General features: G+C 40.3%; 1 protein-coding gene across 3 annotated transcripts in view; it reads right to left on the reverse strand.

The window, feature by feature from the left end:
- Positions 1–15,474, reverse strand: part of MARCHF11 (membrane associated ring-CH-type finger 11) — a 131,271-nt gene extending 115,797 nt beyond the window's left edge. Inside the window, exons 1-3 of one of the 3 annotated variants that reach the window (XM_077116878.1) lie at positions 15,363–15,474; positions 14,336–14,971; positions 13,031–13,186 (exon numbers count right to left, since the gene is read on the reverse strand). In XM_077116878.1, coding sequence (XP_076972993.1) covers positions 13,031–13,186; positions 14,336–14,893 — 714 coding nt within the window. In that variant the 5' untranslated portion in view covers positions 14,894–14,971; positions 15,363–15,474. Of the gene's footprint in view, positions 1–13,030; positions 13,187–14,335; positions 14,972–15,277 lie in introns of those variants that run through there. The other 2 variants (XM_077116877.1, XM_077116876.1) reach the window with 2 other exon arrangements.
- Positions 15,475–27,652: the final 12,178 nt, after the last annotated feature.

The raw sequence follows: 27,652 nt of genomic DNA on the forward strand, positions 1-27,652 counted from the left end.
TTTAGGTCTAAGTCCGGCTATCATTTCCTCAGAAAGACTTTCCCTATCCTTTCTGTCTAGCTAAACTTGGTCTTCCATCATACTTCTTTTCTCAAACAAACTTTATATTTTAGAAAAGTTTCAGATTTACAGAAAAGTTGCAAAGATAGTACAGAGTTCTCCCATATACCTGGCTCCCAGATTCCCTATTTTAACATGCTACATTACTATGTTTCCCTTGTTACAATTGATAAACCAACACTGGTACATCACTATTGACTGAGGTCCAAAAATTTGACTCAGATTTCTGTAGTACTTTTCTAATGTCCTTTTTCTGTTCCAAGATGCCTTCTAGGGTATCACATTTCATTAGTAACCCCATCTCCTTAGCCTCTTTTCTTTCACAGTTTTGAGGAGTACTGACCAAGTATTTTGCAAACAGTTCCCCAATTTGATTTTGTCTGATGATCTTCTCATGGTTAGTCTGGGATTATGTATGAGTTTGGGAGAAGAAGACCATACAGATGAAGTGGTCTTATGCATCATATCAAGGGTACATGCTATCAACATGCCTTATCACTTGGTAGCGTTTGCCTAGTTTCTCCATTGCAAAGTTATACATAACTCACCTTTTCCATACTTTACTCTTTGAAAGCAAGTCATTAAGTATAGCCACACTCAAGGGGTTGGGGATGGTAAGCTCCATCTCCTCAAAGTGGGGGGTGCGGAGGCATATATACATAAATTATTTGGAGTTCTTCTGTAAGGGAGATTTGTCTCTTCTCCCTATTTATTTATTCAATAAGTTATTTATACAAGTATAGACTCATAAATACGTATTTTATAGTTTGGCTATAATCCAATACTACCTTATTTATTCTGTTGCTTAAATTGTTCCACTTTAGCCACTGGGAACTCTTTCAGACTGGCTCCTGTGCTTCTTTGACATATTCCATTCTTTTATTTTTTAATACTTCTTTACTTTGCGCTCTAGTCTCATCTATTGTGAGACTGGTTTCTTTTACTGAAGAACGATATTAGAAACCAAGATCTGGGTGCTGGGTGTGCTCATTGTTACTGGGTTGTCACTGTTTGTAGACTCTCTCAATTGACAGAACTAAGAAGTATGTATGTGCATAATAACCCATGTATAAACGTATCTGTAAGTATTTCTGTATGCACACATCTGTGTGTATATGAAGCTAAACATGACTTCATTCTGTCTACAGTTCTAATCTACAATTCTTTCTAGTGTGCTCTTTTTAATTACTCAGTTTATTTTTAGAATTCTTAACATAGCCTATAATTACTAATATTTGCATTTATTTGTTGGCTTGCTTATCTGTCCCTCATCATCAATAACTTAACTTTTAGAAGCAGAGGCCCTGCCTGTTTTAACTAATTCTGTATCTCCACGGCTAAAAAGCAGTGTCTCCTATGCAGTAGTGGTTAACTGGTTGAATAAGTGAAAAAATAATCAACAAAAAGTAACAATTACATAATTCATAGTAGAAAATAACAAATATGGATTATCTTGAAGCTATCCCTTGAATATGAGTAAAATCATATTCTGGACTAAAAACAAACATACAAATAATCCACCTCTATGTTCTGTTATAATAATAAGCTCTGTACCTTCATCATCACTTGGCATTGAAATTTCCTATACATGCAATCCAAGCAATAGATAGTATTTTTTCCCTAAAATAAGAGCTTAATCATGTCCAAAATAAAGGTAAGCATATTTCTTGTTCAAATTTCTTTCTGTAACAGGTACTACCTTCAAGTTGAGTATAATGCAGGGGGCTGACAGGAGGTAAGGGAACTTCACTGTCCAGCCTTATATGTTATCCCAAATAAAACTCAAAACATCTTTTTAATAGCTCTATGTTTTTCATTCCATTGCCAAAGAAACCATGTGTAACCTAAAGCTACTCAACAATTTTTTGGCAAAGTTCTTTGTAAACTTATTGACTTGATATTGACTTAATATTTTCTTTACTTACTTCAACTATTTCTCATACTGCTGAAAATCCCTGCCTAGATCTGAAAATAGAAGCTACAGCAGTATGGCTGAGAGTCCACCATGAAAGGCAAAGGAAGGTGGTTTGGGTGAGGATTGAAGGGTGGTTTTACATTCAAAATTTCCTTTCAACTTCCAGGGTTGAGCTTGAACATGCTTAGTCCTAGTGAATAAAGTGTAGGCAGGGGCTTGCATCCCTATTTATTGTGCCTTCTCTCCAAAAGGCTGGAGGTGCCCCTGAAAACTTCCTATCTACTGCCCACTCAAAAGGTGAAACTGGATGTTGCAGGAAAAGGAAGAAAGAAATCGAAGCACAATAAAACAAATATTTACTGAATGCTCAATATAAGCCTGGTGTTGGATTAAGTAGTCAACTAATATATATTACCTCATTCAATCCACACAATGATCTTATTCCCAGTTGTAAAGATAAGAAAGTTGAAGTTCAGAGAAATTAAATAACTTTCTGAAGTTTACCCCATCGGTAGGGTACAGAGGGGCTCTAATTACAACTCACATCTGCCAGTACCAAATCTTGTGAGCTAATCTAACCTACTATTAAGCTTTATTTTATTTATTTTTCCTTCATACCAATAGAAAAGTTACTTACATAATTATATAAAAAAATTTATGGATAATACAGAAAAGAAATTAACACTGGGGAGGGAGTGGGGAAAGGAGAAGGGCCAAAATATTTCCTTAGGCTTCTTGAATATTCTTTCACAAGAATGAAAATTTATGGATAATACCAAAAAGAAATTAACACTGGGGAGGGGGTGGGGAAAGGAGAAGGGCCAAAATATTTCCTTTGGCTTCTTGAATATTCTTTCACAAGAATGAAAGTATCCTAGTTCTGTCTACAGTTCTCTCAAAAGGGTGGTAACTTTTGATGAGTGGGTTTCCATGGAGATGTGTCTCCACCCATTCAAGGTAGAGTTGCTTACAGAGCCCTTTAAGAGGGAACTATATTAGAAAAAGCTCAGTCAATAGAGCCCACACAGCTAGGGACCTCTGGAGATCCAGAAGGAAAACGCCCCCAGGGAAGACCTATGAAATAAGAGAAAGCTAGCAGACATTGCCATGTGCTTTTCTAGCTAAGAGAGGTGTCTGGACCCACTGGCCTTTCTTGAATCAAGGTATCTTTCCCTAGATCCCTCAGTTTGGACATTTTCATGGACTCAGAACTGTAAACTTGCAACTTAATAAATTCCCCTTTTTGAAAGCCATTCAGGTTCTGGTATACTGAATTCCAGCAGCTTTTACAAACTAAAACAGTAAGCAAAGTTCTTGATATTTATGACAGTTGTTATAATTCTTAAAATCTCTCTCTAACAGGTTGAACAAAACTAAGGAGAGACTTTGTAAATTGCTTGAAATAGTTCCTTGTTTGTGTGAACGATTTTGTAGCTGAAAGTCATAACACAAATTGAGCAAGGAGATGACATATGGCACAATTCCGTACAATAAAGGCATGACCAGAAAGTTCCTGGAATAAGAGCTAGATGCATCTTAGGAGGTCCTGCTATGCCCAAACTAAGCACTTGGTCACCTTCAAGGAAACAGCAACCTAAAAGGCACATTAAGGCAATGGATACATTGCCCAAATATCATCAGCCACAAGGTGCACATGTTTGACAATAACGGGAGAGAAAGCAGGTTTTCAGATGGTAGTTTTCAACGCATACCACATCCAAGGGAAGTGTGGAATAAGAAAAGACCCCTCATTAAGTTTTCTCATTGACTTTGCCTATATAGGAAAGCATCCAAGCTTTTGTCATGTCTTCCTAGAAAATTGCTTTCATTGGACTTCATTTGGGTAAGTCATAGCAAATAGCTTTTGAATGTGAGTTATGCTCACAGGGAAGACATTGCTGAGTATCCCAGGATATAGAGAATACCAGCCACAATGCAGTTTTTCTTGGTGGGGTCCTCTGTGCCTCCCATCCATTTATTTGTAATCACAGGCAGTTATCTCCTCTTCAGTACACTCTGTGCCATTCAGAAGTATCTGGTCCTTCAGAAGGGTCAGAAACACTCTTGCTTGCCCTTGGAGTTATTCCATTCCACTCTTTGAAGATCCAAAAATAGAAGGAGGCTGAGTTTCCTTTGTCCTAATCCCTTTAGCAAAACATCAGTCACATCACAGCAAAGCCACATGCCAAGGTGAAGCAACCAATGAGTAAGAAGGAAATTGCTGGTGATCATGCTACAACTCCTTGTGTTGCGGCATTGTATTCATGAGTAGAAAATCATTCTAGAAGTTATGTTACAACTATCAAAAAATCTCTCCTTGTTTTCAGCCAAATGGCAGATTTCACACCAAAAAAAAAATTATATCCAGTAGATATCCTTAGTGGCTCACTTATACCCATGATCAGACAGTAAAATTTCCAACAAATTATTCAAATTCCCTGAACAAATGCTAGATGAGATCTTTCAAGCAGTGACACCCTCAAGGAAGCGAGTGTCACACATCGGTAATTTAGCATTCACTGAGGTTTTTTTCCCTGACATTTCATTTTTTGAAAAGAGCAGATATGTCTCACTGAAAACGTTTTTTCTGGTAATTCTAGGTTTTTAAAAATAGATCTCTGTATTATTCTCAAAGCCTTTATCCTGTGGTCTGAAGAGCCAACTACATTTGCCCAGGTGAATTCAGAATAACATTATTAGAAGATGAACTTAATGGGTTGAAAATTAACAGCCAGTAAACAGCTAATGTGTAGGGAATGAATGCAATTTGATTTCTGTAAGTCAATCTGGCCAACATTCTGAAGCACTCATTTGTCCATCTATTCATTCATTCATTCATTCCCCAAATATATTGTGTATATATTGTGAATGCCCACAAATAACCAAGAAAATGAATCTCAAGCCATACATATTAGGGTATCTATGTAATTTATTTTGAAACCTGCCCCACTTAATTGTTATGCTGGCCCCCTTAGAAGGTACATCCATGCTAACTAAAATAATCTCACTTCAAGACATTCAAAATTGGATATTCCAAGCACATCTGCTGGGTTGCAGATAGTCTCGGAGGACTTATTTTAAGGGTGGCTCTAAGAGTATTCTCTCATATATGATGCAGGGCTTTTTGTGATGAAAGGGTGCCCATCCCATGGCATTTAGCACAAATGCCCTTGCCTTTTACTCCTGTCTTAACCAAGGCTATGCCTGAGAATTTAAGACTTGAGTCTGATACAACCAAGAAACTATTTGAAAGAAACAGTGATTTTAATATTCAATATTATTAAATATTATATTTTTATAATATTTTTTAGCATTTTTTCTGGAGAGAAAATGTCACCATTTTCTCTATGATATGCATATGATGATTTCAACCAAACTTAAAAAGAAAACATGAAAATTTAGAAACCCTTCATATGGATACAGAGAGCAAGAAAAACACTTGCTGAAGTGTGGTCATTGGTAATTAAAGTCTAACCAAGAAGGTTCATGCAAACATCAAATTGGAGAATTATGGAAGATATTTATAGTGAGCTCTCCTGGCCACACGGATTCAGAGAAGATGAAGCTCAGTGCAGGCAAGAAGGATCAGAAAATGTCTCAAACCATGGAAAGTGCTCAAATTGCTTCCTTTACCAGAATTAAGGTTTGAATAGGTGGAGATATGGGGACATCATTTTAGGTAGGAGGAGCAGCATTCACATGAGGCACTGAGGAAGGCACTGAGAATTTTATAAGAGGTCATAAAACACCTAAGTCAGGTGTGGGCCCAGTCCAGCTCAGCTGACTGTCTGTTTTTTGTAGCCTAGACGTTTTTACATTTTTAAATGATTGAAAAACAAACAAAGAAAAATACTATTTCTGGGCAAGTGAAATAGGAAACTCAAATTTCAGTGTTCATAAGAACAGTTTACTGGAACCCAGCCACACTCATTTGCTTATTTGTCCTTGGCTACTTTTGCACGTTAACAGTGCAACTGAGTAGCTAATGGCAGTGGCTGTATGGCTTGTGAAAGCCTAGAATATTCAATAACTGGGTCTTTTACAGAAAAGGTTTGCTGACCCCTAGTTTAAATAATAACAAGATAAATATTATCAAGTGAAGACATTTTGGAGGCATAATGAGGCCCCTCTAATCCAATCAGCTGCCAAGTCTTCTTGCTTCCCTGGTTTGCTTTGACAAGAAGTCTGCCCAACTCTGCCCAAGAAAAAGTTTTTTTCCTTCTACAGACAGCAAGATGAAGGGGCAGAGAAGGTAAAGAGGAGAAAGGCATCAAAAAGGGAAATACATTTAAAAATAACTAGAAAAATGTAGAAAAGCAGATGCATATGAAGAGGGAAAGTATTAGCCCTAGGGACCACCTTGTCTCCAAGGTACTGTCTGTAAGGATTAAGGGCAAACACTTGCACGTACATTCCTAAATGACCTACACCTCATTTTGCTACCATTTCAGAACCAACTGTAAAATCACTATACCTAGAGCCTACATGCGACTTAAGATGGCTGTACTAATATACAAAGGAAAATTTCATATTTTATACAGTAGAGAATCTTTAATTTGTTCTAATGAGTAAAATGCAGATGCATGTTTTGAGAATTTGTAAGCAAATGAAACAAAAATAATTTCAAAGGCGAGGAAATTGCTCATGATGTGTTCTTCATTTATTTTGGCATTTTTAATTACCTATAATTTTTGCCATTATATACACTTAAATGTTAACATTGCTTTTAAATTATTCAGGCATGGCAATGACAACCCTCCCTAAAGCTCCTTTTTTGCTACTAAACTTACTTTGAATGTTAGAAAAAGAAAAAGTGGTAGTTCACCCCAATGTCAATCAACAAGGTTCCCTGTGCATCCAGACAAATTTAAGCCATAAAACGCAAATGCTTTGAAGCATTCTTTTAATGGCATACAGCACTAATGAGATTCATGAGCCGATATTTTCTTACTTCACTTTCTATATCGCAGAGAATTTTCAATGATACTCTGCCAGCTTCTCCGAGTGCCATCTCTACATTGTGATAACAACCTAATCACTTCTGAACAGGGAGAAAATACTTTCATGACAGAGCCCCATTTAGGAAACTAATCATCACGAGGGCCCAAGGAAGTTAATTAAAGTTCTACAAGTGCCTTACAAGTTCATTAAAGTTCTACAAGTGCCTCACATCTATATCCAAGATGAACCCACCTGTGGCCAAATTCCTGTCTACTTCAAAAGTATTTTGATGAATCCACATATAGATGAAAATGGCAATACTCATGTCATTTTCCTTCCTATGAGACTTTCCAGTCATTTTTACTGCTATGAGAAGATAGACTGTATTATAAATGCTTAAAGGAAAAGCAGTAAAGAGAAGGCTATTCAAAATGTCAAAATGTTATGATCTAGTAAAAATGGCCAATAGTCTAATATCCACAAAGCTATGTGGCCTATGGATAAGATTCAGTCCCTTCCTAGACAGACAGGCATCACTCATTCACTCTTTCCTCTGATGGTGGAGGAAGGCATGGTGACTCATGCTCAAGCCAACTGCCCATGCCTCTTCAAGGACCTCTGGCACTTCTCTGAGCTCCATGCTTCCTGACATCTACCCCATACCACTCCAGGTTTTCCAAAGTAGAAACAAAAAGTGGCTGACTGGTGGTTGAATAGCACCGCCCTGCACTTGGCCACATCTAAAAGTATAACTCCAATCATGAGCAGACACCAATAAGGACATACATAAGGCCCACAGAGAGGCACATCTGGAGAGTAAAGATGCTCGCGTGTGCTAAAATCCCTATATTTCATGGCACTTGATTTTTAAAATAATTATTCACTCATTATTTAGCATAACTATTTTGATCAAAACTGAGATGGGTTCCCCAAAAGAGCAGAAAGTAAAAATCCAGGGATAAATAATTTCATGGAAAGAGAGTCACTTTGGTGACAACAGACTTAAGATGCAAAGACTAGGGAACAATGAGCAATTGCAGGTCTCTGCCTCTTAGCTGACTGAATGAGTTGTAATTATCACAGCCAACACCAATAGGGCACCTACTACATCAACACTGATAGGGCACCTACTGTACTAGAGAACCTGCTGTCCTCTTTTCTAAGCACTTTGAATATACTTGTTTTAGTTTCCTAGGCTGCTCAAAGCAGACGCATGAAATAGGTTGTTTTAAACAATGGGAATTTATTAGCTTAAAGTCTGAGGCTGAGAAAATTTCCAATCAAGGCAATGCTTTCTTCCCAAAGACTGGCTGCTACCAATCCTTGGCTCCTCTGCCACATGACAAGGCACATGGCAGCATCTGCTGGGCTCTTCCTTCTCTTCTAGGTTTCATTGAGTTCAGCTTCTTCCTTTCTTCCTTCCATAGGCTGTCTCTCTCTCTCTCTCTCTCTCTCTCTCTCTCTCTCTCTCTCTCTCTCTCCCCCACCCCCCATTCATCGCTCTTTATTCCATTTGTAAAGGACTCCAGTAAGAGGACTAAATCCCATCTTGAATGAGGGGAGCTTACCTAATTGAAGTAGCCTAGCCAAATGTCAAATGGGTCCACACCCACAGGAATGAATTTGATTTAAAAACATGCTTTTCTGGGTTACATACAGCCTCGAACCACATTTATGTATTTAATTCTCCAAATAATGCGTGAGATAGATGCTTTTTATAATCAACAGTTCAAAGTTTCCAGTACAGTACTTATTAGTAAAATGCTATTTCTTTTAATAGCCATATTTCTTGAAAAAATACTGAAAGCATTCATAAAATGGCACAGCTTGATTGGTTTATAATGTCATCATCTCAAAACAGATTTGATTCTATATGTCCCTGCATTTCACTAATTTAAATATGCTTTGAGATTAAAATATCATGTATGTGTCATCTTGGATATGTTAATTAAAAAAACGGATTCTGCAAGTAGGGAGAAAGGTAAATTTGAATTACTTTGAATGTCATAAAAATTAGCCCCTACCTCTAATAATATGGTAATTAAGATTGAGTGTGTTCTAGAGGATGTGTGTGAGCTTTCTGTTAGGTCATTCTGTTGAGCATTATTGAAATCCAATGAAATGAGGTTTAAATTCAAAATTCTCAAAGAATTATCATTTCACTTAAGAAGAGCAAGTAAAACTGAGGTTCTAGACTCTACTCTGCATGTGTCTCTCTGCCTAACTGCTCCATTCCCTTCTCTATCCGCATCTCCCACTGAGCACAGGAAGGTACATCGTGGGAATAGTCCCTTCTGAAAGTGCTTAAGTACATGTAGATCAGATAGGTAGGTACATGTTAGAAGCTTTCGCTTACAGAGAATTAAGGATGGACACTCTCTTTTTAAAGAGTCTGACTCCAGAGGTGTTAGTCTATTTCCATTGCCCTTGAATCTGGGCTGGTTCTGTGATTTGTCTTAACCAGAGAAGGAGCAGAAGTGACATCTTATCATTTCTCAGCTTGGGCCTTCAGAGATTTGTAATTGCTACTTTCATGCTCTTGGAATCCAATTATCATACTATGAGAAGACTAAGGCACATAGAGAGAGAACTGAGGCACCAGTCGACAGCCCCAGCTGAGTTTCCAGCCAACAGCCAGTACCAATGACAAAGTCAAATTCAGTGAACCCTCTGGAGGACTGCAGCACCAGGTGATATCACATGTGGAGAAAAACCTCCCTGCTGAGCTCAATCAACCCACAGACTTGGGAGATAAGAAATGGTAGTTCCCGTTTCAACCACCAAGTACTGAATACTGAAGTAGTTTATTATGGACAACATTCCCAGACCACTTTAGGGACCCAGGCTGAGACCAGTTCTTACTGGAATCAGCCTTGCACAGGACATGTAATCATAAATCCCACAAGCATCAGGGCAGCTAGAATGGGTTTGAGAACACTTTCCAACATGGGGCATGATAGCTGAAACTAGGGACTCTGGAGCCAGACTCCTTGAGTTTGAATCCTGGCTTTGCCTCTTACTAACTATGTGCCTGGTAGAAATTACTTACTTTTCTGTGCCTCAGTTTCCCTTTATATAAATTGGTGATAATATTCCCCACCTCATAGGTTTATTATGAAGATTAAATATCAGTATATATAAAGTATTTAAAGGAGTGCCTGGTACAGACTAAGTGTTCAGTAAATGCTCCCTCTTATTGTTATTATTTATTCTCTATCCTGCTCTTCATCCAAGGAACAGCGGGCTCATAGCTGTGGGAAGGGTGCTATCCTAAGGACTGAGGACTATGAAAACTGAAGGGGAGAACCAAACAGATTTCTTATTTGAGCCAGCACCATGTGAAAATAAATCTCTGTCATAGTGGCATGAATGTGATAAAGGCTGAATCTGATTGAGCACACCGGAAAGAGAGAAAGCCAGAAATCAGAGCGAACAGTCAGTTGTGGGTCATCCATAACAGATATGTCAGACAATTAGTTAACTTCATTTGAGAATAAACTACTCCTATGACTCAGAATCCACACTTTGGGAACCTTATGTCTGACCTCCGTTCATTAAGAGGACCAAGCCTGATACATATGTAATGTAGTCCTGGGAAGTTATTTCATCTCTGGAATGAGCTGAGCTGCCATCATCACACTTCTATCAACTTTAGTTATAAGGATTATTTTTCAGTTCACTGCAACAATTAAATCAGGTTAGAGATCATAGTAGTATTTGTATCTGTTGTTCTAAAGTTAATCCTAAATACATTAGTAGTAGCATTTGGGAGGTTATGTTTCTTTGATTTGGTCATATCATATGCACAGCTTGGGGAATTGCTTTTGTTAAAATAATTATTGAATGATTCGAAAAATTGAAACAAGCACAATAATAACTATTTTTGCTATAGTATTAAGATTGGTAAATAGTATTGTTTGTGCCGCAGCCATTTGTCTCTTCTCTATTTTAAAATGTACTTCCAGTAATAGGACAAATATTCTTCCATGAACCAGCACAAACGTACATCATTATCATAAGGTCTTAACAATAGGGTGGTATGTATGGGGAAAAAATACACCTAATGCAAACTACGGACTATAGATAACAATAATATTTTAATAATCTTCCATCAATTATAACAAAGGTACCACACCAATATTAAGTGTCAATAATATGGGGTTTTTCTGTTTGTAGCAATAAAAACTATAAAATTGATTGTGGTGAGGAAAACAAAACCCTGTGACTATACTGAGAGCCACTGATCACGTTGGATGGAATGTATGATGTATGAATAAAACTACTTTAAAAAAAAAAAGTAAATTAGGGGTTGCCAGAGGGAAGCAGTTGGAGGGAATAAGGAATGACTGCTAATGGGTGTGGGGTTTCTTCTGGGGTGATGAACATGTTCTAAGATTGTGGTAACAGCTATACAACTCTGTGAATATACTGAAAACTACTGAATTATACACTTTAAATGAATGAATTGTATAATATGTTAATTGTATCTCAATAAAGCTGTTAAAGAAAAAAATGTTTGCCAATGACCTACTTCTTTTTACTACAAAATTAATCACCCTAAATGAATTAAGATGGAGAAGCATAAGTTAATGGTTTTTTAAATACTTAGAATTCTGTTTCAGCTCTTGAGCATCTGATCAGAACTTTTCACTGAATAATTATAAAAAGAGCTCAATGCCTCTATTTCTCATACTTACTATTACTAGTCACAAAAATACTGCAGACCCAATTATACTACCCGTATCCTGGTCTTTGGCTTTGTTTCATCTTTTCTTTCAGGACAACCATGATGGATCTATAAATTTATATCCAAAAGCTCAATAAATTAGAGTTTCTGAGCAAAATGTATCAAGTTTGTGCCACTCTTCAGCATGATAATATCACTCATCCACTTTAATTATGCTTCTTCTTTCCAAATTATTTATAAGCCTCAGGTTAAATTGAGAAAATTCATATTTTCATTTCATGCTTGCTTAAATGGTGCCTAAAATGGTGACTGTCAGAGGTGCAAATTAATTGCTAACTGCATGAAAGATGCAAAAATTTTTTAAACTATGAAATTTAAATGATAAATGCAGTAGCAATTCTCTTACAGTCTACTTCTGTAAACAATAACAATTTCACCTATGTTATATTTTCAATTCAAACTAAATTTGGTAATTTAAGTAGAAACAGGGAAAACTGGATTTTATTGCTTTCTTTGCTTCCCAACTTTTCAATTTCTTCTTACTTTTTCTTCCCCAATGCCTCCTCTGTCTGTGTTTAAACCCTACTCTTTCCAGGTCTGCTTAGTGTCAACCCACTCTCACTAGCAGGTCTGTTCAATTATATTGCTTTAGTTTATGATGTCATAATACTTTGTATTTTACATTCCACCACTTTGTTCAAAGGACCTGAATCATTTCCACCATAAACAATAAAAAGTCTTCTTTTTTTAAGGGGATTTGTAGGTTTAGAGGCAAAAAGTTGAAGACTGCATGCAATTTTAGTAGTGTTACTGAAAGTAACTGTTGGAAATACTTTTGCATCCACTATGTAGCCAAACATAGCAAAGAATGAAAGTAGCCAAAATTAACTGCACACACACACATACACACCAAAAAAAATATATATATATAAAAAGTAAGTCTAGTTAAATGAAAAGAGTATCCAGATTATAATTACTAGGCTCAAGCAAACTTCCACAAACTAGTGAAATTTTGTGTATTTGCACTTGTTATCCATAAATAAAACCCATCCAGGGCAAAAATCCTGAAGTTCACAAAATATTACTAAAATAAATTGTGTAGTCTAGTTAATAAAACTGATACCATTGGAGTATAAAACATTTCATCCTTTAGTTGCCCTTTTAGAAACAAAAACGGGTATAAATTTATCAATAAATAATAAATTAATAAAGGAAACTATTTGATTAAAATGTCTTTTGAGTTTCTTAGATAAAATGTCACAGCTTTTTCAAAACACATCTCCACAAATTCTAAATCTTGGTTTTACTGTGATTTTCATAAAACACTTTTAAGGAGCTCTAATGAATATCCTTAGTAATAACTAAACTCAAGTGTACTCATGCTTAGCAAAACTATTTCAGGGGAAAAAAATGTCATCAGTGTTTACCTGGCAAGGTTGTTTCATTTTAATGGCTATGACGTGGTATCTGTAGCAGCAGAGTTCACAGGTCCAGGATCCCCTCTCACTGATCCACTTAAGCAGGCATAGCTGATGTGTATACCGAACTGACCCATCACATCTGCAGGGGTTTAACAGTTCACCCTAAAAAGAAAGTAGCTCAGGATGAATATTTATGCTTGCATCTTTATCTTAAAAATCTAATGCTGCCTTTCTTTTCTTTCCAAGCCATTTACAAAGAAGGATACAAGCATCAAGCTCTATCCTAGAAAATGAAATTAAAATTTTATGCCTCTGATGGGAATGAAACTAAAGTCTTAAAACTATTCCAAAGGTACTGCTTAGAGTTATGACATAAATGTTCTACTAACATAGAAAACGTCTGCAAGATATACCTCCCAATACCCTTGGGAGAAGGCTGTGCTATTAAATCTCTTTAATAACTTTTAAGTGGATGGTCAGATGCATTTCCTCTGCATTTATTCTTAATCATTACTAAAGAAATGCATGGTATCCCAGAAAGTAGCTTGCAGTAGCATTATGCTTTTATTTTTTTCTAAATGTAGCACCATAACTATTGACTTAAGGCACTATATCCTGAAAGCCTACATATTCTTATGCAATTTCCTTACTTTAAAAAATACTAAGCCTAATGTTTTCTCAAACCACACATTTCGTCCTTTCCTCTGCATGATTACTTTCATGTAAGTCTGCATTAACCTCTAATGGAATTTATAATTAAATTTTAAGACTGGATTGTTAAAGTATCAAGTATATTGTTTGCTAACTAGGCTTTCCTTCACAAGGTCAAAGTATGTTTTTCCCATCAGCAAGAAAGTCACGGATATTTGCCTTAAGGAAGGACTCTGCCCTTTTCGGTTGTCAGGACTCACCCCAACTTGTATTCTAAAACTACAAGCCTTGGGATATATTTGTAGGAAAAGGACTTCACCATTACTCCCTATAGGTTTGCTTCTATGTATAAATAAAAAACCACTTCGTAATTCACAAAGCACCTGAGGAATGTGTAACTACAAAACCAGGTGGGGGGGGGGGAGTAGAGCTCAAATTAAACCCTGCATTAGGCACTGAAACACTTATCTGCCTTCACAAGAAAGGGAAGGGGTTGAACACACTGGTGGTCTCGCAGGCAGCAGCGGCGCACCAGCCTCGCAGAAGACCGCTGGGGCGAGCCCTGTCCGTGGTGCTGAACCGTCAAGCGTCGCGAGCCCGAGCGGTCCAGCCGCGGCCGGAACCCACCGGCAGCTGCCCAGGAGTCCCGCCGGGCCTTACCTGCTCAGCGCCCTGGAAGCAGATCTTGCAGATGGGCTGGTGGTGCTGGTGCTGGTGCCCGGAGCGCTGGTCGCCGCCGCCGCTGCTGCTACTGCTGCGGCTGCTGCACACCGAGCGCGTCTCGGACTGGTCGCCCGCGCCCCGCCGCTCGCCCTCCCCGCCCGCGCCGGCCTCTGGCTCCCCGGGGCCGCTCTTCCCCGCCGCCGCCTCGGGGACCGCCGCTGCCTCCGGGAGGCGCCTCGGACCTTCCCCGGAGTCGCCGGCCGCCGACACCTCCTCCTCGCCGACGGGCGGCAGGGGTAGCGGCGGTGGCGGCAGCTGGTTCGCGCCCCTGCGCCGCGGGGCCACCACCCCGGGCGGCTCCTCCGGCCCCGCGGCGCGCTCGGGGGACGCGGGTGGCGCGGGCGGTTCCGGCAACGGCGGTAGGTAGCGCGAGGGCGCGAGGGCCGGGGCCGGTTCTCCCCGCAGCGGTGGCTGGGGAGACGGCGGGGGAGGCTCGGCGTCCCCACTCTCAGCCCGGCGGCGCCGACTGCCGCTGTGACCTCCCTCAAAGCTCATGGTGATGCCGTCGTTGCCCTCCTGCCTGCCAGGCTGGCCTTCCTGGCTCCGGCTGCAGCCGGAGCGAGAGCGGAGGGGCTAGGAGGGAAGAACAGGATTGGAAGGAGGCGGGGGGTGGGGGTGGAGGAGCGGGGAGCCAGGGACTGGGGGGACCGGACCGGGAGGGGACGCGGAGCGCCCGGCAGCGGCGGCAGAGGCAGCTGCTCCGCAGAGCCGCCGGCTCGGCTCTGATGGAGGCGGCGCCGAATTCAGCTGCGCGTGAGAGCCGCGCGGCCGGGCGGTGGGGGGAGGAGGTGGGATAGGGCGGGGGGAGGAAAATCGCGACCAGGGTATGGGCGGGGAGAAGGGGGGTGGTAGGAGAGTGGAGGAAGGGCGAGCGCGGACCCGGGATAGGGTGCGGAGCGGGTGACCGGGTGCTGGAGGGGAATCCCTTAGCCGCTTCCACCGACCCCGCCCCGGGGCCGCTCACGTCGGTTCCGGGGCGGATTACCCCTCTCCGAACGGCGCGACACTGCGGCTCTCGTGAGAGGACACAGGGGGAGGGGTCGGAGGCAGCGTGTCCAGAAACCGTTACCCGGTGGGCAAGTGGGGTGCGGTCGTATAGGGGTGGGTCGGTGGGGGAGGCATTGGAATGGTCGAGCCCGAGACCTGCGTGGGAGTGGGGGGCGCGAGTGGCTGGTGCCTGAGCTTGTCCAAGCCTGCTGTACAGGAGCGCTCCGAACGGCGCGCGGGACGCGGGAACTTAACCGCGGCTTCTGGGCGATCGCTCCCCTAGCTCCCGAGCTCTTTACCGCAAAAGCACTTTCACTCATCCATCCGAGTCCTAAAACCAGAAGTCTTTTGGAGCCTGTGTCCTACCCCGGTCTCACCCCGGAATCCTCTACGCATCCTCCTCGCCCCTCTCCCTCCCGCAGTGAGTATCTGTGTTCCTTTGTAAATATCTCGGTGTTCCGGAGATCAGAAGGTATATTTCCTGGAACGGTTCCTCCCGACGAGTCCTGGTACCACGTTCCGTGGCGCGTGGCGACTTTCATCCCTGCTTTGTGAACGACTCAAATGACACCGCCCCTTCCCCAGAAAAAAAAGTGGCCGCAACTTGGACTTAGGTTTTACGCACCCCAAAGTAAGTTTTTCCGTATCCCGAGCCCGCCAAACCTCTCTGAGACTCATCTTTGGGACAGAGCTACTGTCCTCCAGTTCCTTTTCAAAATAAACTTCCTCACCTGCAGGGAACTAGATGGAAAACTGTGCACACGCAGTAGTTTCCAAATTCGTGAAGTGTGAAATCATAAAGAACTGCATTTATATACTGCAATGGGTATGTCCAAATCTATGGTGTTTGGGTCTGACACTTGAACGTCTTAGAAGCAACTGACTCTCAGGGCAGTCATTTTGGGCTGCATTTCATAGCTAAAGACCCAGGATCAGATAGGCTAAATTACTTGTTCAAGGTCATAGGACTATTAACAAAGGACTTTTGAGTTCCCTGACTCCAGATTATCTGACCCAAACACTGAATGATTTCTTCCCCAGGATCCTCTCTCCTGCCTCCTAATATACTATCGTAGTACATAGTGTATTTGGCAGCGTTGACTCCCATTAGTAATTAGATGTTTTGTAATTGTTGAGATAAACTACCAGCTCTGGTTTATTTTTCCATTTTCCATTTTGGCAAAGAAGTATTTGTTTTAAAATTTTATTTAAAGTCCCAGTTCTTTTGACAGTAATTGGGTTGGTTGGAAAGTAGAGAGAGAAGAATGTGGTTTAAAAGAATTTAAGAATGCTTTGTCACAAGTGGCCCCAGATGAAATAGAACCCAAGAATGTCCTCTAACCCTTAGCCCTCCTCAGATTAGCTTATTTTTGGAAGCAGAGTGGCAGACAGCAAGCACATTTTAAAAATAATAATCCCTAAATCCTCTAGGAATTTGTCACATTGAAGAAAATGTGGTTGTAGTTATGCCTTCATTTTCATCCTTCACTTGTCAAAATGACACTGCATGAGTTTGTGTATTGCTGTGGTGTTAAGATAATCATAAGCTTTAAGATAATCATAAGCCTTGATCATGAGTTATCTAAATTTGTACAAAATTTCCCAAATAATTCAATTTATGACTAGTAAATTTCTATGAGGTGTGATAAAATATATTATTTTAAGGACAATATAAAATGTGTGGACTCTGTATAAGCAATTAGAATTATTCAGACAGCAAAATTGCATGGATAAAAAAGAAAAATGCCACACTGCTGGATATGTCCTTTCAGTTGACTGTTTCTGACAAAAATAAGTAGGAGAAAGTTAAATTTTCTTGACATGGTGGATAACACATAACATTATTTCCCACCATCAAAGCCAACCCCTTCTAAAAAGGGGAAAATGTTCATTATCATCAGTTAACCCAGTGAGTCTCTAGTGGATCAAGGAAAAACATCTTTGTGATTTTGACAACTTCCTCTGTCATAAAAATATAGAATAATGGGGAACACAAGAGAGATGAATCATCCTTTGATGGTGGCACCCATTGGGAGAGATGATGGAGATAGAGATTTCATAAAGATGGCAAGGTACTGCAGCCACTGATGCCCGTGGTGCAGCCCTTGTATAAGAGTGCATACCTCACAGCAACTAAAAAACCAACAAGGGGAAAGGCAACGCTGACAATTTGAGCAAACATGGAAAAGCACATCAAACATGCCTTGTATAAATGAGGAGAAACATATTTTAAAAAATCAACATATGCTTGGAAAGTCTTCATTCTCATGCCCCCCCCCCTCCAACACAGACACATGAGAGTAAAGAGTACCCTTCACCAAAAGGAGTGTTTCAATATGAGGATGCAAACCCTTTAAATACCAGGAGTTTTTTACATTGGATCCAAAGATGAGGGAGAGGTGGGCATGGGCAGGCAAGTATATCCCAAAATAGTCTATGGTGGTATTAATGAATATTTGAGGATAGTCTCCTTGAACTTCCATAATGACCAGTTCCCAGAGGAAGCAATCCGGACTACTTGGGCTCAGAGTGTTTCTAAATGACCAGCAAGCAGGATTTAGTGCAATGACCCTGATATGCTCTCCAAACAACAGAAGATCTACCCTAAGGAGCTCTTTAGAAGTTCTTATTAATTTTTTTAAGTTTAGCAATCAGAGATGTTCAGAATTTTTTTATGGAGAAGATACCTCTACAGTCATACTTAGTGGGAACACAGGTTCAGGTCACATCAGAATCTTTCAGCAAATAATCCTTTTATTATACAGAATAAAGAGAAAAAACAAATCTCCTTGTCACTTACATAATTTAAAAGAGCAAGGAAAGAAATCCCATCACATGCTCCAGGGGTGGCTGAAAACTGCTCTGGGTCAGGGATGGGTAGATGGCCGCTCCACATACCCACTCAGCCCAGGAGAAGAGAGATCCATCTATAGGGTTTGAGTGCGGTTTTCATCCACGTGGGGGGGGTCTAAGGGGGGTCCCTGCCACTGAGTATTACTTCCTTAATTAGCATCTGGGGCTGCTTATTCCCTCTGGGTTTAAGGTTTGGCCACACCTTTTCATTAGATGTCACATCTCCCCCAGGTTGAAGAAGGGCACACAAAAGAAAAGGAAGTGAGGGTATCTGAAGGCCCCTTAGCAGGTATTTGTGACTTTCCCATGGAAGGAGTAAGGCTGTAGCCACCTTACAGGTGTCTGTGACTTCCCTAAACATTGTTCAGTGGGCACCCTTGGGGTGCACTAATTTGTCTCTGACTACTGATTACAATATACAGAGTTCTCAATTGCTTTCAAATGTCTGAGAGAAAACAAGAATGTATTTCCATTCTGTGATAGAGCGAGATTATGTTGTGTGGCTGGAAAGGTGATTTTTAAAGAGGACAGTGAAGGGCAATCTGTGTACTTTTTGAGTACTCAATGCAGAGGGGAGCTTTGCTGTACACCAGAATTGGAGCAATGTCAGCACCTAACCAAGACAATGGCCTATGCAGTCAGTCCCTTTAACTCCAGACTCTCCTTTCAAATTGCCTACATTTTTTTATTATTTTTATTTTTTGTTTGCTAGAGAAGCTGTGGCTTTATAGAACAATCATCCATAAAAGACTAGGATTCCCATAATCCACCCTATTATTAAAACTTTGCATTGGTGTGGAACATTTGTTACACTTGATGAAAGCACACTTTTAACATTGACCTATTAAATATAGTCTATGGATTAAATAAGGGTTCACTGTTTGTGTAGTGTATTTCCATGGATTTTTTTAGTAATGTTTATTCTGTCACTTTATATAGAGTTTAACATTTCCCCTTTTATTCACATTCAGATAGATAAATATTTCAGTGCTGTTATGTTCACAATGTTGTGCTACCATCATAGCCACCAATTACCAAAATGTTTTCATCATCCCAGATATGAACCCTGAACATTTTCCCATTCAATAACCGATGTTTATTTGTTTTTATAAAGAATTTGGCTTTTTATTGAACACATTACAAAAGGGGTTTGTTTAGTCTAAAAGACCAAAGCTCATGCCCTCACCAGACTCCTCAGGTTCCTCTTTCTTTGCTTCCATTTTCCTCTCCTCAGCTGGGGGAGCAGGGAAGAAGGTAGGAACTCCCCCTGGTGCAGCACCTGCTCCTGGGGCAGGTCCATTAGCCCCTACATTCCAAATGACGTTCCTAATATCGATACCGGCAGGGCCGTTGCAAACAAGCCAGGCCAGAAAGATTCACCACTTGCACCCAGTATTTAAAGAGGGCTTTTGTCTTATTCAAATTGTCTTCTTGATGACTCTACTCAGATATTTAACCATCATTTCAGATCAACCAAGCCCAAAAGCAAGCTTCACTCCCCCAAACCAGTTTATCTCCTGTCCTTCATTATGCAAGCAAGTCATTGTTGCTCGCTCACCCAGTTATTCAAAGCAAAAACCTCAGTGTCATCCTTGACTTTGACTTTTCACATCATACATTCAATATACAAAAAAAAATTTTACATTAATTGGGGAACTTCCAGGGAATATACTGGTATAGGGAACTCCAGGACATAGTCCCTCCACCAAAACAATGATTAAATAGGAAAGAACCATCTGAAACAATTATTTTGAAACCACACAGGTCAGAAAAACACTGTACAACATCCATGGAAGGGCAAGAGAAAGAGCTTGTTTCATTATAGTAAAGAACTCTAAATTGCTCTCTCTGAGCAGCGACTACTAGATCCCATCTCTATAGGCCACCCCAGGGTCCATTCCCTGAGTAGTGGCTGGCAACAGAAAAGAAGTCCAAAGGAGAGATTCACTGGCTGAAGAAGCAGTGAAAATTCTCTCTTCCCCCTTAAAAGTCTTCAAACTAATTGGATCAAATCCAATTTATTGGATTATCTTGTTTGTAGGAGATACGTTCTTACTAGATCGCAGATGTAATTAGCCACAGCTGCAATTAACTGACTGATTACTTAATAAACCAGCTTTCTGTTTTGTCAACCAGCCATGAAATATCCTTGCAGTAATGGTTAGGCTAGGGCTTGCTGACCAGACAATTGGGTACCATCTCCTGGCCAAATTGACACCAGAATCTAATCATCACACAGTGTTGGCGTGGCCAATCACTGATCATGGCTTTTGATTAGTGAATTTCAATTGCTGGCTCCTGCCTCTCAGGACTGCTATTGTTTCATCCCACCACAGACACAAGTGATGGCAACCATTGTTTCATCCCTCACTGGACAGGGATGGATGTGGTGGAGATTTAAAGATACGGTGTTTATTCAGGGCTCCAGTGTGCCATTAGCTGAAGGGCTGCATTTGACCCTGGGCAGGTCAGGAAAGCACAGATTTAGGAAGCTTTCAAAGAAGCTTTGGGTGCCCTTCCTGATCCTCACCCCAGAGCCCTTTGGAACCAGTCTACACCCCATTGTTTGATTCCTGACAATTTTTTGGCTGGGAAATACTGGCTTGGGAAAGTCTTCTCTAGAATAATACTCCACACAGAATTTTCACTCCAGGAAAAAGCAACTAAAGAGAACAAAAGGAACATAAAAATCTATAGACACAAAATAAAAACAGAACACATCAAGATTTCCAGAGAAGAATCAAAGAAAAGGAAGTTCTCATCTGTAGGTGGAACAATGGCACAAAAAGTACAATCTTAAAAATTGAACTGCATATCCAGAGCAAGAATCAGATGGAGAAAAGCTGAAAAAATCTAATCAGTTAAACATGGACTATTCTATAAGTATAGAATAAGATGGACTAAGCACCAAAGAAGACCTAACACAAAGCCAATCAATGATAAAAGGATGGATAAGAGAGAGAAACTGACCTTCAGAGTAAACTCATCAAGATAATTAGAGACCTAGATATTAGCAAAAAATTACAAACCACACTAAAAATACAGGAAAATATGGCCTAGTCTAGGGAGCAAATTAAAACTTCAGAGACACAGAATTTGGAACTAATCAAAGAAGTTCAAAGAAATCTCCTAAATAAATTCAAGGAGATGAAGGAAAATATGACTAAAGAGATAAAGGATATTAAGAAGACAATGTATGAGCATAAAAAACAGTTTGCAAGAGCTTCCAAATCTGAGATGTCCAGACCATCCCTTCTCTATCTTCAGAACATGCTTTGGTCCTCACCCATTTACCTTGACCTAGCATTTCTCCAGGAACTGAGTATCTTCTCTGAAAATTCACTGATACCTAAACAGTGGATAAAAAATATCATCAAAGCTGTACAATTTCATGCAATTAGCTTCCTAATTCCTATCAAAACACTTCTTCTTCAAGCCTACTCCTTAAATTTTTGAGAACTTAAAAAGAATAAAATAGTATTTTAAGACCATAAGCGATTTGTAAAGGATCATGCTACATTAAAAAGATACAAGATAGCATAGTTTCTTCTCTCTTGGTTGGTCTGCCTTAAACCGTATAAATACAAAAGTCCTTTTCACATGAGAAATACAAAGTTGTGTAAACATTGTTCAATTAGTATGCACAAATCCTAAACCTAACTGATGCTTTGAATGCAATCAAATGAGCATGATGTGGGTGGGCCACGGTGGCTCAGCAGGCAAGAATGCTTGCCTGCCATGCCCGCGGACCCAGGTTCATTTCCCAGTGCCTGCCCATGTTAAGAAAAAAAAAAATGAGCATGATGTGATGGGACCACCCAAGCTTTAAAAGGATCTAAAATAAAAGCCAGTCTTTATTCCTGTCAGCTGAAAACAATCTCTTTCTATACATGCATTGTAGTTAGATATGTATTTATCTATTTTTTTACTTGCACTAGTTTGTAAATGATTTGAGTTTTGAGTCTGTGTTTGAATGAACCATTTCCCACAGAACATATAGCCTGATGGTTAATAGTAGGAGCTCAAGAAATGTGAATAAATATTAACTGAAATTTTAATTAAAAATTTTTGTTTTCTCCTTAAAAATTATTGGTGGCATTCCATACAAATAGTAACTTGAAAATATCTATGCTTCCAATAAATCTGGGTGGAGATAAAAGGATTAGTTTTAATAAATGGAGACTTTACTAGACACAGTCAAACCTTTCTATGGGTAAAGTATTACAATGGATACAGAATCCCTAAGGACCAAATAAAAAACTGTAATACGCACATTACATTGAAATAACCACATTTCCTTTCCCTTCTCCTTTTCCCTACCCCCTCTCTCCCAGGGATATCTCATCTACTTGGGCACCTGTCTACTAAAACAAACACTATATGATGGGTCAGCTTAAACAACAGGAATTTATTGGCTCATGCATTTAAGCTAGGAGAACTCCAGAATTACAGTGTCAGCAAGGCTGTACTTTTTCCCTGAGGACTGTGGCTTTCTGGCTGCTGATAATCCCTGGCATTCCATGGCTTTTCACATGGCAGTACACATGGTGATATCTTTTCCTTTCTCCTCTGGGTTCTGTTAACTTCTGGCTACTTCCCTTGGATTTCTCTCCTTCTGTCTGAATTTCATTCTGCTTTTAAAGGACTCCAGTAATCAGAGTTAACGCCCATCCTGATTCAGTTGGCTACACCTTAACTGAAGTAATGTCTTCAAGAGATCTTATATATAATGGATTCATACAAACCAGAAAGTGGACCAAGAACAAGAATATTTCCAAACTGGGGTACACACTTCAATTCATCATAGTACCTTAACAGATTCATGAATATTCTGAGAAAGGCAGGATCTAAAGGAAGACACATACAAGGTTGCTATATTAGAGCTTGGCTTCAATGGAGTGCTGGCCTGAATCCTGGTTGCTGTAAGGTCCTCACTTCTTGCACAGGGTCTCTCTGTCTGGAAGAAGCATGCTTTTCTCTGCCTATGGGGAGGACTTAAGAAGAACCCCCCTTCAGACAAAGAGAGAAGCTATGCCCACAGGTAGCTTCAAGTTTACACTACCCCACCAGCATCACCCCTAACTTAACCCCCACCCTGTGCCACCCTTTTTCTAGAACTTAAATTTTCCATTAAAGGATTACAGTAGGCCTAGATTGGATCATGAGCTGCTGACCAGTCACTTACAATATTTTCAACAAAATTGCATGGTTGGTGTGGGTAAATAGCAACTCCTCCAAGGAAGAGAAATATTCTTTCCGGGGAATGACTGCTTAACAGATAAAAACAGTCACTGACCATCCTCACTTCTTGGAACTTGACCTCCAGCCAACAGGATTATAGTACTTGTCAACTCTTTCCTCCTGTCTCCTTAACTCCCAGGCCTGCCACCACTCCCCCTGCCAAGCTTGGCCCATGATGTGAAACTACACTCCAAAGGATACCGAGTGGGTTCTGGAATACAAAACCTTGATTTATAAACAGCATCTATACACCATGAGGCTTCTTTAATGGAAAATGTTTTGAATGAAGGGACATAAGTTAACACAACAAAAGGAAAATAATATTTGATTTTGTGGGAGTGAATCCAATGTGCTGGTATATATGAGGAGGACTTAAGGGGATTTCACAAATGATGGGTGTCATTTATTAGATGCAGCAAATAAATCACCACCTTAAATTTGTGCAGTCAACAATTTGCAAGTGTTAAATTGTTAGCAGTGCATTTTTAGAGGTATTTATACGGGTCTGATCTCAGAAAACCTATAGCCCAACCAAGAAGTTAGACACAGCTACATAAGCATGTTAAAAAAAGAGTTGAGGAGGGGAAATAAAAGTGTTAAGGAGGTTTAGAGATAAAAGCAGTTCTGCCTGGAAAAGATGATTCACCACACACAAAAAGAAGTTTCTCAGAGGGGCACTAGAGCTGGACTTTAAGGGCTAGAAAGGAATGTACGTGACATGCTCCATCCTAGCAACGAACGAAATCAAGTGCACAGAGTATGATTCAAGTGCATAAAACGTGAAGATGGTGTTAAATAGAAAAAAGAACACACTGAAATGCCAAAAGAGGAGCACACTTTCTGTTGGGAAGAGATCATTATGAGAAAGATTTGGACCCTTTAATTACCCAGCGGTCACTATTCCACTAAATGTGACAATCTTCTACTACAAGAAAATAAGCAAATCAGCCTCTAAAAGACCACCATCACCCACTCCTTGTACAATTGCTTACAATTTCATTTACTAAAGCTTCTACTTTACTCTCAGGAAAGACCTTTGGATCTGTTGTGCTTGATTTAAAATATAATCCTAATAAATATGCTTACCTAATTTCCCTGTGCATAGCAGATTAGAAATAACAAGTTTGGAAATGTAAGCATAGTAGGAGAATCAGGAAATAATGGCTAAGGTTCCTACCCTCAGCCCATCCTCAAAAAAAAAACCGAAGAATTTACAAATCTCAGCAGTAAGAGTTCACACTCTATATTCCTCCACCTAAGTATCTAAAATTCACAGCCTCTGTCTGCCATATATATTAATCAACCTGTAAGGGATTATAGGACCTGTGTTCAGAAGTTTCCCTTTTGATATAGTTAATTTTAAAATGTTTTACCAGTTAAAACAACCAATTGAAAAGTTTTCTTATAATCCTCTGTGCAGCCCACCATACTTCCCTCCACCCCCATGCTCCAGAGGGGACATCCATCAAATCCTGCCCTGCTCCTCTGAGCAGGCACCACTGGAGTCCTCATCTTATTTTCCCACTTGTCTTCTCCACCAGTAGATCATAAGTTACTTGAGGGCAGATCATATACATATATTTAAAATTGCTAGTTTGTATCCAGTGCCTAGTACAAATGCCTTGGCATATAAATATGCAAAAGAAGTTTCTATAATGAACAAAGGAGAATGTAGTGATTGTAACACTTAAAAGGAGATTTATATTAAAAATGAATAAGCTTTCAGAGACATGAGCAATTGACAGCCATCACTAAAATGCATGGGTCATTAACTGTATCCAGCATTATTTCAAGCCCTTCACATGTGTTAATTTATATAATCCTTACCACAGTGCTATGAAGCAGGCACATTACACAGATGAGGAAAGTGGGCCCCAGAGAAAATGAGTTGTGCAAATTAAGTAAGTGGCAGAGGCATACCGCCACAGTCTGGTTCCCAAGCCCGTGCTCTTAACTATTCTATGTGCCTCTGGTGTTATATAATTAAGAGCAAACTCTCTAGGGAAAGACTTCCTTTACCACCTCCAAGTTAGGAGTCCTACCACATGGGTGATAGCAAAGCCCACTCCATATGCATGTCAGAGTCACCAACAAAAACCCGACTCAGAGCACTGGATGAAACAATGCTTTATTCACATAGAGAAGAGACAGAGCCAGGCCAGCTTCAATAGTGGACATTAGTCCCCCATGGCCAGCAGGTCTCCCCTTGCAGCTGATGGTCTACATCTTGTCCTAGGAGCCAGATCTAGGCTAACACATCTAGTCCCAAGCACAGGGTTTGTTTGTGGGTCACAGGAAAAGTGGCAGGCCACTCTCAGGGTATCCTCTACCACATAGACCAAGAAAACAACCTGCAGAACTCCAAGACAAAACTGTGTTCATCAATGTAGATTTGCCAATATAAAAATATCTATGGGTATATTTCTGTAGCTCTTTTCTTGAGTTGACTTGTTTACAGGTATCACCTCTAGGTTTCTATAAACTTCCAAATGCTCCTTCTTATTTGTCTTCCATGGAACATAAAATTCCCAGCACTGTAGCCACTTCTTAAGTCTGATGTGTTTTGTCACAATAAAATGGATTTCATCCAGTCTCTTTTTCCAGCCAAATAACAAAGTAAAGCCAAGATTCTAGAGTAAGTGTGAGGCAGGCTATCACCACCTACCCCATCCTCCATATATAGAATTTATCAAGAAAATCTTCCAGACTCAAGCTGCAAATCTTGAATTCTCTCCCCCATCATGAGAAGGGAAGGATTTGAGAAGATATTTCTTCATAAGGAGCTCCTGGCCCTGGAAATGGAAGTATGAGGACAAGGATTTGGTTCAGTGCTGTCATCTCAGTACTGGGAACAATGTATTACACACAGTAGATGCCTAATGAACATTTGTTGAAAGAATAACGAATGTGATTCTGTTACTCCTTCACTTTGGAGAAGGGCTGCTTTCTTCTAACCCCAAGCCTCATGAGTGGAGCTTTGAGGAAATTCTTCCATTCGGAGAACCTCTTGACAGTTTAGAGACACTTAATACGTATAAAGTGGGCAGTCCTCAGTAATTTACTTCTGCTTAGAAAATCTAGAGGAACAGAGAAGAGTTAGCTCCTTTGGTATTAGAGCCAGGAGCTTGCTGCCACCTTGATCTGCCTTCACTCTTGTTTTATAAGGTCAAGGGATTCCTGAGCAGTGTGACTCCCTCACATGTGAGCCAAGCAGGTGAGTCAGCATGGTGTTGTCTTGGGCCCTGTCCAACAGGCCCTTGGAAGCACAAGCAAAATTAAGTGGAAAGAAGCCGAACATGAACTAGCCCAATACCCCTGGGCTGAGGTGGGTGTCATCAGGGACCATCCAGAACTGAAATTTATCTGTGCAGGTGAAGGGAGCAATAGTCCAAGCAGGGAACTTCCAAAGAGCTCCGAAAAGGTAGACGAGTCAGCTTTGATGAGGTCCAGTTTTAAGCACAATCCCCGCCCCCATCCCTGAAAAGGAAAATCCATCCAACATGTAAGTACTGCTGTCTCCTCTCACCTCTCCTCTCTTCTTCTACTTTGACCAGGGTAGAGAGCTAAACAGCAGTTAAAGGGTGATGCAGGAGGGGTGGAGGGAGAGAGCAAAAGCAGAAGGGCAGAAGGAACCTACACAACTTCTTTCTAGAAATATGCCCATTCAAGGAGGTAGAGGACAGTTCAGTTTAAATGGGGTTCAGATTTTTTTATTGTCAGGTACTAGACCTTTGAAGCTCTGAAGTGAGACTGGGAAAATTTAAATGACCATGGGAAGACTCTATAAGAATGAGCAGAAATCCTAGAGATCTGTCCACTTCCAAGGCAAAAAAGATTACACATGCACATGTCTCCCCAAAAGAATGGTCCAGGGGAGTAAAACTATAAAATTGGTGCTTTAACTGCAATCTACAGATCATGCTTGTACTACATACCAGTTATATTTATTGTAAATCCTTTCCTAGAAGACTGACCAATTAACGGGGTCTTCTATTACCACCTGCACAAATTACCTCATGCTTACCCTGTAAAGAACAAAGGATTCACGGCGTGGAGCATGGACCCTGTGATTGAAGACCAGTGTCCTAGCTGTGAAGCCAGTGATCTGTATAACCCTCTCAACCAGGATTTTTCAATTTTTAAAGGGTTAGAGTTGGAAAAAATATATATCAC

This window comes from Tamandua tetradactyla, chromosome 9 (genome assembly GCF_023851605.1).
Source record: "Tamandua tetradactyla isolate mTamTet1 chromosome 9, mTamTet1.pri, whole genome shotgun sequence".
Classification (NCBI taxonomy): domain Eukaryota; kingdom Metazoa; phylum Chordata; class Mammalia; order Pilosa; family Myrmecophagidae; genus Tamandua; species Tamandua tetradactyla.